Source organism: Phyllobates terribilis, unplaced genomic scaffold (assembly GCF_046119375.1).
Source record: "Phyllobates terribilis strain yellow unplaced genomic scaffold, ASM4611937v1 Scaffold_8__6_contigs__length_399053987, whole genome shotgun sequence".
NCBI lineage: Eukaryota > Metazoa > Chordata > Amphibia > Anura > Dendrobatidae > Phyllobates > Phyllobates terribilis.
The window spans coordinates 312,812,026-312,827,803 of record NW_027362768.1 but is presented as its reverse complement, the minus strand read 5'-3'; the positions used below and the strand labels follow the sequence as shown (position 1 = coordinate 312,827,803).

At 42.0% G+C, this 15,778-nt stretch overlaps 1 protein-coding gene across 1 annotated transcript in view; it reads left to right on the top strand.

The window, feature by feature from the left end:
- The window catches only part of FGD3 (FYVE, RhoGEF and PH domain containing 3), a 340,862-nt gene that overhangs the window by 251,636 nt on the left and 73,448 nt on the right, over window positions 1-15,778 (top strand). The window contains exon 10 of the mRNA XM_073644555.1: window positions 5,012-5,158. Within this exon, the coding sequence (XP_073500656.1) occupies window positions 5,012-5,158 (147 nt within the window). The remainder of the gene's footprint in view (window positions 1-5,011; window positions 5,159-15,778) is intronic.

Sequence of the window (15,778 nt, the reverse complement as noted above, 5' to 3'; positions counted from 1 at the left end):
GAGGGTCACTGGATTTTCCCGCTAGACTGCAAGTCTTCCTAACAAAGTCTACCATTGCACATTGAGCCTCCTTCACTCCACCTGACCCCCACGCTACCTGTTGTCCTGTTGTCCTAGGATGACTCCTCTACCATATGTCAGTGCTGAAAGCGAAGGCTCGGCTCACTCTTGCCTTCTTTCCACCACCACAGGCGTCCTCTTTTGGGTGGAGTCTCCTCAAGGATCTTGCTTGACCGACGACGGATGTCTTACTGGTCTGGGGAGAAGAGGACTGGGCTCCGGCTCTTGACCAGCATTGTCTGGGTTCTGGATCTTGACCAGCGCAGGCCTGGAATTCGGGTCCTGACTGGCGCAGTCTGGGCTCTTGGTCTTGACCGGCGTAGACCGGATCCTCGGGTCTTGACCATTGTGGTTGGGGCTCTGGATCTCACTTGGTGCCATTTGGGGTCTGTCTGGAAGCAGCCAGCACCCTGCTGGCACACGCTTCCCGTTGAGGCTTGTCACTCTGATTTCAGCGTCTTCTCTTGTGCACATCTGCACCTCTCTCTCAGAGCCAAAACCCACTCCGGTTTGGCACGCAGACCCTTTTATATTTGGGAACTTCGTCATCAATGGCATCTTACATGGTGTCACATTTGAACTTGTCCCTCCCGCAACTCTTCCTATTCCAGTTAGATCCACATGCTCCTGTCTGGACAGTAGGTGTCAGCCTTCTTGCACTAATGATACACTGGGCCAGGGTTTTTCAGGAGTATTGTCACCTCCTCTTACACCATTAACGTCCCCTGCTTGCACCAATCCCACACTTGATCTAGTCCTGGCACTGCTGACATTCATATGGCTGGACCTGGCAAAGGAGTCCTATTCGATACAAGTAGGAAGTGACCTACCACAAACCAACCATATTATAAGGCAAACAATGCCAGCATTTGCTGTTACTGGGAAAAAATATTTTGGTTTTACAGGTCTCCTTGTGCCAGTAATTTATCGTCAGCCAGGTGGCTACCCTACCTATTATGCTCTGATATATTCCAATTACAAGGGGTCCTTCCACACATTACAGGCACTGGTGGTCGCGATCTGTCTGCTCCCTGCTGCTATCACAGGGTCCTTTAATGCACTCCACCTATGGGAGGACCCTCTGTTGGGGCGGCCCAAACCCTGCCTACTATACCTTTGATTGATAAGAACGTGTACTATATTTATTCCTATTATTTCCAGTTTTGCACTAATGATTTACACAGGGCGATACTATTACGTAATGCTAAATTTAACAAGCTGTTCTAATGACTTTTACTGTCTGCCAAAGAGACATCACTGCTCCACTGATATCTTACAAAGTGTTTTATCCTATAAGAACACGCAGACTATGTGTAGCTACCTCTGTAGACAGGAGAGGTCGGACACTCAGCTGGAGCCCAGCAGCCATCCTAGTAATTGGGTTGGAACAAATGAAAAACATGATATGTATTCTGGCGTCAGCCATTCTCGTGCCGAATTATATGCACATTTTTATGTATGAATTGTTCTGTTAGAGTAGTACCTTTTTATGATCATCCTCACTGTTGAAGGTGAGAATAAAATTCCAATAGGGCAAGATATAATAATATCAGCAGATAAATTGGTGAATATGGTCACCGACAACTCATGGTTATAACTAATTCAATGCATCTCATTGGTGCCAACTAGTAGAGTACAATATATCACTTGGCTCTGGTGCCAAATCCTCATGCTCCCAAGGAAATCCAAATTAGTACAGTGATGTGCAAATGACGCGCCCCATGGGCCGTGGGGTAGTCGGTAGCCGGGCCGGTCGGTGCAGGGGATGTCACAGTGGCAGTGACCCGGTCCGTGACCCAGGGCGGTCAATAAAAGGGGATTATAGTTTTTATAGTTTAATGTTCGTGACGCCACCTGTGGTATGCGGCTATATAGAGCCGCCGCTGCGGTGCAGATCCCCTGGAGCTGATGGTGACGCAGCAGAGTTGGTTCAGCTCTCCACAGGTAGAGCTAAGCTTCAGGGTGGTGTAGTGATAATTTAATGAGGTAGATGTTGCTGTGCAGGGGATGGCACAGATAATAATTTCAGGGCACAGTGGGGTGCAGTCTTCAAGGTTTACTCACAGTTGTTGAACTCCAAGCTACCAGTAACAGGGTAACCTCCCACGTCGTCCTGCGTTCACCAAGGAAGGGGTTCAGCAATCTCTCAGGTATTTCAGGAGTACATAACGGGACCCCATTCTGCGTGCCTTCCTCGGTCGTCTTCCTGCTCTGGCTCTCACCCTCCTGCCCTGCACCTCACAACCAGTGTCCCAAGCTGGTAACCTCGGATTTTGGCGGGCAACCTGCAGTTCCCTGAATCCTATGCGGCTACCTTTTTAGCGATGTAGTTGCGGTTGTGAGCAGCTGCACCCTGAAAGTACAGAAGCCTTCGGTTTGTAGCTGAGCCTTGTAGTTCTTCACTAGTTAGGGGCCGGTCCCCTTTGCGGCCTGATCCCTCCACGTTCCTGCAGATTCTGGCGCACGGGTGGCATCCACACTTCCCGTGCCCCTAGGATCCCTTCTATTCTTCCTGGAGCCTTCCCTGCTCCCGTCCTCTCTTTCCTGGGCCTCTCTTACTAGGCTCCACTCCTCTCAACTCCTGTCCCAAGCACTGGAGCCAGGAACCGGGACCTCCTCCACTGCTCTCCTGAGCAGGGCTCGCCCTGACTGAACTCCTTCTAGATGGTTCCTTGCTTTCTTATACTCCTACTGAAGTGCTCCCCTAAACTACTTCCTCCACCCACACCCACTACATGGTTCCACCCTCCAGCCAGGGACCAGGGACTGTGCTCTCCCTTAGGAGCAATCTCGCCCTTCCCTCTGAAGTGGAGTGTAATGTATGCAAGTGTGTGGGTCCCGGGCAGTACTCCCTCCTTACCTGAGAGTTGGATACCACACCTCTGGGTGAGATGCAGTACCTCTGTGGTGACTGAACCCGCAATGGCGCCACGCAAAAGGTTTAGGCTCGTATGAAAAAAATGCTATAAAGTAAGAGTGCCTTAAAAAATAGAAGTGTTTTAATAGTTTATTTTTATCAGTTATTAAAATGCAAAGTGATGAACAAAAGGGAAATCTAACAATCACCTCAATATTTAGTGTGACTGGCCGCAGCCTTCAAAACAGCATCAGTTCTTCTAGGTGTACTTAGATCTGAAATCACATTTTTGAAAAAATGTTCCAAACTAACCACAGATCTTATGTGGATGTCGCTTGTGCAAATCCTTCTGTCTCTTCATGTAATCCCGCACAGACTCCATGATGTTGAGATCATTGCTCTCTGGGGGATTATATCATCACTTCCAGGGCTCCTTGTTCTTATTCATGCCAAGATAGTTCTTAAAGGGAATCTGTCAGGTTTTTGCAATTTATTCTGAAAGAAGCATGATGTAGGGGCAGAAACCCTGATTCCAGAGATGTGTCACTTATTGGGCTGCTTGTTGTAGTTTCAATAAAATCAGTAGTTTATCAGCAGGAGATTATCATTAGAGGACTAGTTGTATTGTGCCATGCAGTCCTCCTGCTCTATGTAAACCCACCCCCACCACTAATTGGCAGCTTTCTGCCTATGCACAGTGAACCGAGAAAACTGTAAATCAAAAGTGTGGGCGGAGTTATACACAACTCCGCATTCAGAGAACTGGTAGATCGGCAGCAGAGAAAACAGTGATTTTATGAAAACTGCAGCAAGAAGCCCAGAAAGTGACACCTCACTGGAATCGGGGCCTCTACCCCTACATTATGCTGCTCTCAGATTACATAACAAAAACCTGGTAACAGATTCAATTTAATGACATTATCTGTTTGTTTGGGATGATTGTTCAGCTGCAGAATAAATGTAAAGCTAATCAGAAGCCTCCCTGATGGTATTACATGATAGATCTGGCTTTATTTCTCAGCATTGAGGATGCCATTAATCCTGACCAAATCCCCAACTCTACTTTTCTAAAATGCAGCCCCAAACATGCAAGGACCCTCCACCATGCTTCACTGCTGCACTCATTATTGTGACGCTCTCCAGCCCTTCAGTTAACAAACTTCCTTTTGTTACAGCCCAGTATTACAATTTTTGACTCATGAGTCCAGATCACCTATTGCCTTTTTTCTGGTTGAGTAGCTTGCCTTGTTTCCATGTCAAAGACATGGCTTTTTGCCCGCAATTCTTCACTCATTTTGTTAATTCGTAAAAATAATCTATTAACACTTCTGTTTTTTAAGGCATGTTTACGTTGCAACATTTTTTTTTTCACACCTGCCTAAAACTTTTGCACAGCACTGTATATCAATACAAAATTGCAACTTGCTAGAATTTACAACCACTTTGGAGACCACGCGTAGAAAACATAATGAATATACAGTATATCTTAATCACAAAAATGTTTTCACGAGCCAGTAATTTTAGTCCATACATATTGAGATATGAATGCCAGGAGAAAAGGTAAAGACAGACACAAATATCACATGTATGTCATAGATATGAGTGAAAACGTCTGTGATTTTGGAGCACCATTGATTTCCAGAATGAGCGGACTATAAACGGTGTTCAAACATCCTACGAAGCTGCCCAGTGATTTTCGAAATTGGAAATTCAACAGCTATCGAAACAAAGGGGTGTGTAAGTCAATGGCAAATTTTCCATAACAGAAATTTTTGAGCAACTAAGAGGAGAAACTTCCCATGTGTTCAATGGTATACATACCAGGGAGACGGATCATTCACCCGCGATAAGGTCCTTGGAGAGAAAGGTTCTCTGTGCCGGTTGGACTGTCTTTACTACTTGGTTGCGAGATCAGAGAGATGCAGGGACAAATGAAAAACCATGTACGTATTTAAAGAGAGCCAGCCTGACTCCATGTAAGCAGGGTTAGTTTGGAAAACCCATTTTAGTTTAATATTTAATGGTCTTACCAGTGTATGTAACGTTTCCACCAATTTCTGAACTCTGATGATGACCCTATAAAAACTCTTTCAGGAAAAGATGCATAAATTGCTGGAGGTGTATGAGCGACTGGGAGGTGAGGAGGATATTGTGAACCCTGCGAATGAACTCATCAAAGAAGGACATATCCAGAAACTATCTGCAAAGAATGGGACGGCCCAGGATCGCTATCTATACCTGGTAAGCCAGTGTACAATGGGGCAGTTTTACTAATCCTGCCTAATTTGTAGAGATTGTTAACTTAGACCTAACCGTCAAGAAAAAACAAAAAAGCACCAAATTTATAAAAGGGAGCTCATGCTACCTGATGAATTTGGTGCAGTTTTAGACTGTCTAGTCTAAGTTTCTTTGACCTACTTTTTGCCAAAATGTTTAAACACTTTTAGAATATGTTGTCCCATTTCAAGCGGTGCCTATTTTTCCACCAAGGTCACACCTTCTTGCCAAGCAAGTTGAAGAAAGCTCGTAAGACTAAGTGGAGTAAAACATATAAATCACTTAAAAAAATCTATTTTTTAGGTATGCATTAAAAGCCCACTAAACAAACAACAAAGAAAATGCAAAAAAATATATAATAAACAGAATATCCTTAATAGGGAGAACAACACAGAACTCAGATGAACAGATCCACTAAAGACACAATGTGATTATCTGTTTTTGACCATCAGTGGGGGATATATGTATCTGGGTCTTTACTGTGCTAGGGCTTATCACAATTACCTAGGGAGAGCCACCGTTGAGTGTGGGCGCCATTTTTCACTTATGGGTGCCAACCCCCGCGGCTAGGCAGTATCAGTATACAGGGTATGACTGTAGGGATTTACAGTGGCCCTGGTGTCTATAGTGGACCTGTTTATTGAAGGTCTTCACCCTATTAAGGGTATTCTGATTATTACATTGTTTTGCATTTTCTTTGGTGTTTTTCATGCGTACCTAATAAATTGATTTTTTAAGGGATTTATATGTTTTACTCAATTGATAACCCTTGAACCATTACCATTTATGCTACTAACACTAAGTGCACACAGAATTGTTCTGTCGGGCATATACACTCGTGAAGTCCGGTATACGCCCAACAGTGGCCACAGTCTGGATGGATAAAATGGCATCTGTCCATCAAAGGGCTCAATGTTAAAAAAACAAAAAAAATGTATACAGTGCCCATCTGTATAAGAGAATGCAGTTTCCTATATGCAGGGGTGTAACTCCAATAGGTGCAGGGGTTGCAATCGCACAAGTGCCCTGGAACCTGGGGAGCCCAAAAAGTCCCTTTTTGGCCTATATGAGAAGACCAGTACTATTAGAGACTTGCAATAATTTGGGGCCCCATTGAAGCTTTTGCATTGGGGCCCTCAATGTCTGGTCGACGTTTAGTGGCCAGACATCCGCCAAAGTGACACCCTTTCGGCTACTGTCTGTTGATTGGGGCTTATAGAAACATAACCGTATGTGCCAGGAGCTTTTTTAGGTAAGTTTGGCTAAGTATACCGCCACAGTGTGCACTTAGGATAACTCACCTTATACAAGTGGTGGAAGACATCTACATCTATTTTTGGTGTAAATTGTGTAGAATTCTGGGGCATTTAGCTTAGTAAATCTCTCCCAATGTGTTTATGGGGTCATCTCTGTATTGTGACACTTTTCAGTGCAGTAAATCGTATCTTTCTTTTGTGCAGAACTCCAGTACGAGCGGCCAAGAGGGTATTATCATAAAACCTAGATTTTACAAATCTAAGGCTAAGAGGATTATTTGCGGAGGTCTGCTGTGAATTAAAGAGCCGTTCACAACTGCAATCAGCAAAACAAGCGGAATTAATTTTTTATTTTCAGTTTTTTGAATACAGAGAGCAGTGTGAACAGTCTGAAATTATATATATATATATATATATATATATATATATATATATATATATATATATATTTATTTGTGGTGTATATATATTAATTACTGTGTGTGTGCATTATTTTTTTTTTGTTGGTAGACTTTCTAAAAGGGGTTAATAGTGGAATGGAAGGGGATCTACGATTCTACCTTACAGAGGATAGTATTATACTTTTGTTGCTGCAAATGTGAGACTGGGTTAAAAGAGGTCGTCCAGTATCAAATCAGTAAGCCTGCGCGCTATATATTTGAAAAATGGATCAAGTTTTTAATATACTTTGTGTCACTCCCTCACTGCTTTCAAGATATTTGGGGATTTTTTTTTTACCTGGGATTCATTCCAAAATTTAGCACCATTTGCCTTCTATAACCTCAGCGTTGTATCTGTTGCTGGCTGTAGAATGAGTTCACTAAGAATCTATAAGTGAGCTTGTACTGATTGGGTAGGGAACTTCTTTATTTGTCTGGTAACATGAAAATTCAGCTCTCCTTTGATGTAATCTGTGGTCATAAATCAGCTGAGCGGAGTAGGGAAGTGAAGTCAGAAAGAGCTCACTGGTGGATTCTTACTTAACTTCATTCTGCAGCCAGCAATGTGCTGGGAAACAAACTGCCTTAAAAGCCAAACGTTGCAACATTTTTAACAAAACCTAATTGCAATTTTTTTTTTTTACCCCAAGATACATGCATTTAAGTATAAGAAATTGCCTCAGTACCCAAGAACTACATAGTGTATACAGCTGTTCTGTTCCAGCTCTGTACATCGTGTTCTTCCTGACACCTTGGTAGCTGATAACAGCTGATCAGTGGGGGTGCCGGGTGTCGTTTCCCCACTGATCAGACATTGATGATCTATCCTAAGGATAGCCCATCAATGTTAATATCCCGGACAACCCCTTTAACAGAGACTGTTATTGGCCTCGCCAGTTTTTAAGTCTATTGTATATGGAGCAATAAAAATCCTATTAATACCCAGACACGGTCATTTCTAGCGAGCACGCTTTTATTACTGAGCCTTTGTTATCCAATAATCTTATTATGTTTCACTACTTACAGAAATATCTTTAAACTTTCAGCATTTCAACTTAATTCAACTTTAGGTAACTAAAGTCTAAAAATATTTTACATTTTCAATACAAAGATAGAGATGCCTAATCATAAAAAATAAAGAATATGCAACCAGGCTTGGACTGGCCAACAGGAGAGCAGGAGAATCCTCCGGTGGGCCCCCACCATCTTATATGAGTAGTACTTGGTACTATATACTTGATTCACTATGTACAGACAAGGGCAGCATCTTATTCATGTAACAATCTATCCAGTTCATTGTTATATACATTAATGATTGAGGATAATGTCACATTTGCATGAAGCTGAAAAGTGGGGCCCTGGAGTTGGTTACTTGAGGACCCCAGTCCTGTGCACTTATCCCGTAGAGGAGGGCGATGCCTCTGTGTGTTGTACAGACTCATTCAGGTGCAGTATATATGGAGCTATTCCCTAGAAGAAAATCAGATGAATATTTTTGTATGCTGCAAATGTATTTACGACATTTATTTATTCTTAGTAATGGAAGCCAATGATTTGACTGTTATAAACATACAGCAACATTAAAATAAAAGTTTGCAAACGTACCTTAAAATGTTTTTTTTTATCAGTTTTCACAATGAAAACTACATTACTTATTAAATAGATCACTCAGACCCGACGAGGCTGGTATACTTACTTTGAAAATCTCTGAGAATAGCTGTGTAATACTGATATTAGGATGAGTTCAGTTAAAAAGTGAGAGAGCTCATTTGTTCAAGTGCTTTCAGTGGATGACTAACAGCTGCTGCTTGTACTGAGCAGTGTCAGATCTCATGAGCAGCGGCGAAGAGGGACACTGAATAGCTGTCAGAGATTAAGTTTTTAAACTTTCATAAAGGATAACACAGCCACGTTCAAAATGGATTATACGGCCATATGGATATAGATTTTCAAAGTAAGTACACCAGACTCATCAGGTCTAAAAGATCTGTTTAGTAATAAGTACAGTTTACGTTGTAAAATCTGGTGACCGAACCACTTTAAATAAATAAATAAATAAAAATATATATATATATATATATATATATATATATATATATATATATATATATATATATATATATATATATATATATATATATATATATATATATATATATATACATGGGCAACACGGTGGCTCAGTGGTTAGCACTGTTTCTTTGCAACGCTGGGGTCCTGGGTTCAAATCTCACCAAGTACAACATCTGCAAGAAGTTTGTATCTTCTCCCCATGTTTGTGTGGGTTTCCACCGGGTTCTCTGGTTTCCTCCCACAATCTAAAGACATACTGATAGGGAATCTAGATTGTGAGTCCCAATGGAGACAGTGATGATGTCTGTAAAACACTGTGTAATCAATGGCGCTATATATATATATATATATATATATATATATATATATATATATATATATATATATTCAAGGAAAATGAGCAAAATATATAAAAACATAGCAAAAAATGGTATAAAAGAAGATTCAAGTTTTGGGTGAAGTGGAGACTTTTGCCTCAGTTTTTCATGTATGTCTTCGATCTGCGTTCTTCACGGATAAAACGCATACCCATTATAGTCTATGGGGCTGGTCACATTTCTGCAAAGAATAATGGAAACATATCCGTTTTTGTTCCGAGTCATAGATCAAGCTCGTCCATGCTTCCTTGAAAAGAGGGATTGCACTGATGCCATCTGTGTTTTATCCTAGTGTTCTGTTTTTTACGGTTTAATGCATAGGAAAAGATACATGGATCAAAAATTGCTGAAAATCGGAGAAAAAGCACTGATGACAATCTATTCGTTTTTCTTGCATGCAAAAAATAAAATGGACGTTGGAATGAGACCTTATGCACGTGATGTATACTTTGGTCCATGATGCACACCAAGGAACATTATTGGGCTCCATTGTGTAGCCTGCAAGGGCTTCTTTTTGCGGATGGTGATTTCGCCTTGAAGCAGTGGAAAATTGTCCGATGGCGCACGCTGCATTTTTAATTTCATCGGTATAAAAACATCTACTTCTACAATTGTGAGATTATATATCCAATAATAAGGAGTATGGCACTTCTACATTAAATACAAAACAAGCCCAAACTAAAATACAGTCCAAGATACAAAGTGATCCATGATAAAAAATAGATTTTATTTCAACAATTAAAATAGAATAAAAAAATTAGAATAAAAAAGCAGAATGTCCTCCAGGGGACGCAGTGGTGACCATATATATACACTGAAAGTACAAAAAAAGGGGAGTAGTAACCCCTAAAGGGTAGACAAGGTAAAGCTATAGTATAAAGCTATCACAGGCTAATGATCAAATAAGACCCTGAAGTAACAAGCCCCTCTCTCTTAAATAACAATAGAAAAAGTATACTACAAAGCCAGATGAAAAATAGTGCATTTGTCAAATACATGTATGCCTAATGTAGATCATATGAAGTAATTAGGATTAGTGTCCATGTGGAGAGAAAGTGAGGTGCATAGAGGCTAAAGGGTATATAGATGCCTTGGAATGGCCAGTATCTAGAGGTATAACGAAAGAGTAATATAGCGGCAATACCTGTATGTAGAATGGTGGGAATGGTCATCAGCCATGTCCCCTCACCCCGATGCACGTTTCGCCAACATCTTCTTCTGGGGGCATTGTATCTACTAATTGGTCATGGATAAAATTAGTGTCTACAGGAAACCTTTACAAATTCAGGTTCTGGAGGGATCACACATGTGGCCACCGTGGAAAAGCTCAAGTTGTTGGTTTTATGAGTCTTTGTGATTTATTCGCTGTATTATTAATGCCCTGGACAAGAGAGAGCGGAACTGATTCCATCTATTAAAAAATCCTTCTGATCTGTTTGGTTGCGGAGGCCTCCTACATGCACTGAGCTTTATTATTTGAGATTGAGACTCGACAATAATAATTCCAAAAAAGTTCTGACAAGTTATTTCCATAATAGGCTGTAAATAGGATATGAAAGTTCTGTCTTTTTCCCGTGTCTCCTGGTGAATTGAGGGGTGTTTTGGGACTTTTTATTTAACCTAGATTAAATTGTTATTCTAATGATTGCCCCATTGTACTAGGCCTTGGGCAAACTCGCTTTTTGCCTCTTTATTAATACAGCCTTGACAGATCTGCCGGCGGGTGATGCCTGGTTCAGTATAGATCACTGTGAATAATGCATGAGGAATAATGCCGACAAATTTCACATTGTCCTTGAGGATCGAAGTAAGAACATGAGATTCTGCAAGCGGCAAACTTTGAGGAGTTTTGCTCCTGGATGCGTCAATCATATTAATCTTGGCTATAAAATGTTGCAGAAAAACATGGATAATGCTATAAGGGGTTTTTCTATTACACCGCTCCATTATTACTTTCCGGGAGACAGTTCAGGTCACTGTCTAAACTGTTACACCAGATCCTCTAATAAGTAATGTGTAATTAGAATGGTATCAGGAAGCAGCAGAAGAATATGGAAGTTATTGCTTAACCGTAAAATATCCCCAAGTGCATGAAATGCAAAGTATTCATATTTTATAATATATTTTGTTGGGGTCTGAGGTCAAAGCAAGAACCTGTTGGGGCTTTCATGTAGGTTTGGTCCATCAGTGAGATATAGGGCCCCCCACCGTGATATTGGCCAGCCCTTGCAGAAGCGTCTCATGATCTGGGGCCCCCTCCTGCTGAAACAGCTGGCACTTTACAGCCGTCCTCATACTCACTAACAGTCTTGTCTGCCAACAGGTTATATTTGCAAACTCAGATCAAGACCAGAACACAATGCTCGGACTGGCCTGTGGGTCTGCGACTCAAGCGTGACAGTTTCATATATTTCTTTGCAGCTGTCATGCTTAAGTCGGGAGGCCTGCCAGTCAGTCCGAGCATTGCGTTACGATCTCACTTCCATTTATACAGCCAGTGCAGGCTGCATAACACAGCTGCCATTTACTCTCAAGAACGTCCAAACTGTATCCTTTAGCACTTCAGAATTATAATATTAATACACCATACTCATTGGGTACTAAACCCCAGTGAGTTTAAGAAGTGACACACATGTGTTTCAATAAAATATACACTTTATTATTGAATTTAAAAACCGTAAAATAGAAAGAAAACTAAGATATGCACTGGGGCACAATCATTAATGCACTCTTTGTAATTAACACCCGACACAATGGTTAAATGCTCTGAAAGAGGGGATCCTCTCATTAATGGCCAGGTTCCACAGTGATGGGAAAATTACTATTATTGACATAAATGTACATATGTATATATTAAGTCATAAAAACAGTATCCAAATCACCAGATGACAATTATAAATACATAAATCTCCACATCAGCGAAAATGCTGTAAAAAAATGTAGGTATGTATGTGTTTACAATAAATTATATAGGGTAGAAATTATCCTTCTACATTGGAAGATCACTATGCAGCTGGCACCTGCCCAATGCATACATGCACTCATTGACCTAGAAATATCTGTGTGAGTGAAAGGGTTAAAAAAAATTGCAATGTGATTGTTAGTGTTTTTAACACAAAGTAACCTTAAGAAAAACTGTCTTTGTGGCCCCTAGCACCCAATCAGTGTTGAGATTTAATTTCTTAAAGCGTAACCATCAATTTAATTCTTATTTAAAGGGGTTGTCAACTACTCAGACAACCCCTTCTGAATCCCTGTGTTTCCCTTCAGTAAAATAATAACACTTAAATTCATCTCCAGTGCCATTCCAGCGGTGTCGGCACTGGCTCTCCCAGGGCTCGCTTGACATTACGTCACTCAATCCCTGCAGACAATCAGCTCTGGCTTCACTCTCCTCTCCAGATGTAATTGACATCTAGAGGAAATGAGAGTTGCAGCTGCTCTCTCGCTTCCTGATGTCTTGTTTTGTCTGAAGAAGGAGAAGTTTCATTTACTGGGTGGAAACAGAAGGATTCAAAATTGGTTGCACAACCCTTTTAATAAATCAATATCGCTTCCACTCTAAATTCAGAACCAACCTCTGTGTTTAGTGAAGACAGACTTTCAAATGACTGAGATAGGAGATGACCGTTGGTGCTTGTAAAATTCTATGGAGGAGGGAGGAGCTAGAGATGGACACAGACATTTTGCTGCAAGTTCTCCTGAAATGATCATTAGACTTTACATTTTCCTGATTAAATGAAATCTGTGCTGTGATTGATTGCTGTGGTTAACACAGAATTTTTGATTTTATACAGCTTTGATAAACCTGCCCCAGTATCTTCTAGATGCCCAGAACCTCTTTTCTGACATTAACAGTCATTATTAAACCTCATTTAGCTAATGACTATGCCCGGGTCTGGCTCTCTGCTCTTTGTGTTGGTTGCACTCAGAATCATTTACAATGTTAAATTAATTGAATGAAATGGGAATTGGGTTCAGAATCTAATTTTATGTGATTGCTGCTTTGAGCTTTTTGTTACCTGGTTAATAGATTCCATTAAATGTAAGAAAATGCTGCATGATTTCCAAGATGGAAAAAGCATAAGAAGAATATAGCAATTAAGGAGGAATTCCAGGCCCTTAACTAGTGGGGCTCCTTTGGGTCAGGACAAGTATAGAGCTTATTCTTCATTTCCTTCTTCAGGGGTGATATAGGTGATAAAGCGAAAGAAGTCGCCACCGGACTAATTAAACATTTAGTTATCAGTAATTTATAAGATTCTGTTCCTGCTCTTAAAAAAAACACCTAAAAATACAAATATTTCCTAGTGAGCTTGTGATTATGTTCCGCAGCCAACCTGAGCAGGCAGAGCTTCAGTGTAAAGTATGGAACACTGCTCAAGACAATGATTACCTCTAGTTTTGCAGATTACATGATCATGAGCCTAAGATGCCGTCCCTGGAGTAAGAGGTGAAGTCACTATTAGGTATCAGGGCAATGTCTGAGAATTCTTGGCTACTAAGAACCAACAGGTTCTGAATCAACAGTGTAACCGTTTAAGTGCCGAACCTTAAAAAAGAAAAAAAAAAAAATCAACAATACAACTATTAGTACATATCATTTAGGGCTTGTCCAGACATGTTTTTGCCACAGAATGCAAATTGTCTCTTCAGAGAGGAAGAAAACAGATTTTGCCCCAGAATATACACACCTTTTTACATTACCAGCAAAGTAAAGGATTTTTTCCATGCATACTTGAACCTTTAAAGCTTTTCAGTATTTTTAGAGTGTGTTTCACCCATTCCAATGAGCTAGTAAGAACACACAAGAAATGCACATATTTAACACAACGTTTTTCCTGCTAACGCTCCGGCTTTTGCTGCAGAAAAATCTGCTGCAAATACTCAATGTGTGCACATATCCTTGATCATTGAATTTTTCTTCTTCATCCGGCTCCTCGCCCCCGGTGTATATGGCCTCTCGCCTCCTGTTGTATAGCATCCGGCCCCTCGCCCCCCCCGCCATGGTGTATAACATCTGGCCACCCCCACCCGGTGTATAATATCTGGCCCCTCACCCCCTCTCAGTGTATAACATCTGGCCTCTCGCCTCCCGGTGTATAACATCCGGCTCCTCACCCCCCAGTGTATAACATCTGGCCTCTCACCTCCTGGTGTATAGCACCCGGCCCATTGCCCACCCCGGTGTATAATATCTGGCCCCTCACCCCCTTTCGGTGTATAACATCTGGCCTCTCGCCTCCCGGTGTATAACATCCGGCTCCTCACCCCCCAGTGTATAACTTCTGGCCCCTCGCCTCCTGGTGTATAGCACCTGGCCCATTGCCCACCCCGGTGTATAATATCTGGCCCCTCACCCCCTTTCGGTGTATAACATCTGGCCTCTCGCCTCCCGGTGTATAACATCCGGCTCCTCACCCCCCAGTGTATAACATCTGGCCCCTCGCCTCCTGGTGTATAGCACCTGGCCCATTGCCCACCCCGGTGTATAATATCTGGCCCCTCACCCCCTTTCGGTGTATAACATCTGGCCTCTCGCCTCCCGGTGTATAACATCCGGCTCCTCACCCCCCAGTGTATAACATCTGGCCCCTCGCCTCCTGGTGTATAGCACCCGGCCCATTGCCCACCCCGGTGTATAATATCTGGCCCCTCACCCCCTCTCGGTGTATAACATCCGGCTCCTCACCCCCCAGTGTATAACATCTGGCCTCTCGCCTCCCTGTGTATAACATCCGGCTCCTCACCCCCCAGTGTATAACATCTGGCCTCTCGCCTCCCGGTGTATAACATCCGGCCCCTCACCCCCCCCCTGGTGTATATCGTCCGGCCCCTGAAATGTCTCTCCGCCTCGATCTCCTGTTGTCTTCAGATTACATAGCAAAAAACTGTTGACAAATTCTGTGCAGACCACACCTTGTTGTAACATAGGCACCGATTGTGCAGAGTTTTGATTTTCTTCTGGAGAAAACACAGAGCTGTTTTTGCTCAGATCTTCAGCATGATCAGTGTTGCAAAAGAAATCCGGGGACTTAACCGTGTAATTTCAGAGCGCGAGGGTGTCTGGCATGGAATTTTCTCATTTCTGCCAGCTTGGTAGGGGGCTTGTAAATTAAATAGAATCTGAGAATGGACATATGCTTCAAGATCTGCTGATCACAAGGCTGCTGGTGTGACCAGTGTGCAATCAAGTCTGACTTATGCAATCAATTCATCGCTATGGTGGATTTGTCTGGTTCCTGAGCGTCAGGATACTTGGCTGACCTTCAGATGTGGGCAGGGGTGGAAGTGTGCAGATTTAGCAGCACAGCAACAATACTAAAAATTGTAGTTTCACCTGCTCGGACCAAAACAGATTCAGTTATATGACTGTCATAGAAGGGGTTTGTTCACTTTGGATCGCCCCCTATTACCCAGTGTGAGCTTGTGTTGAAT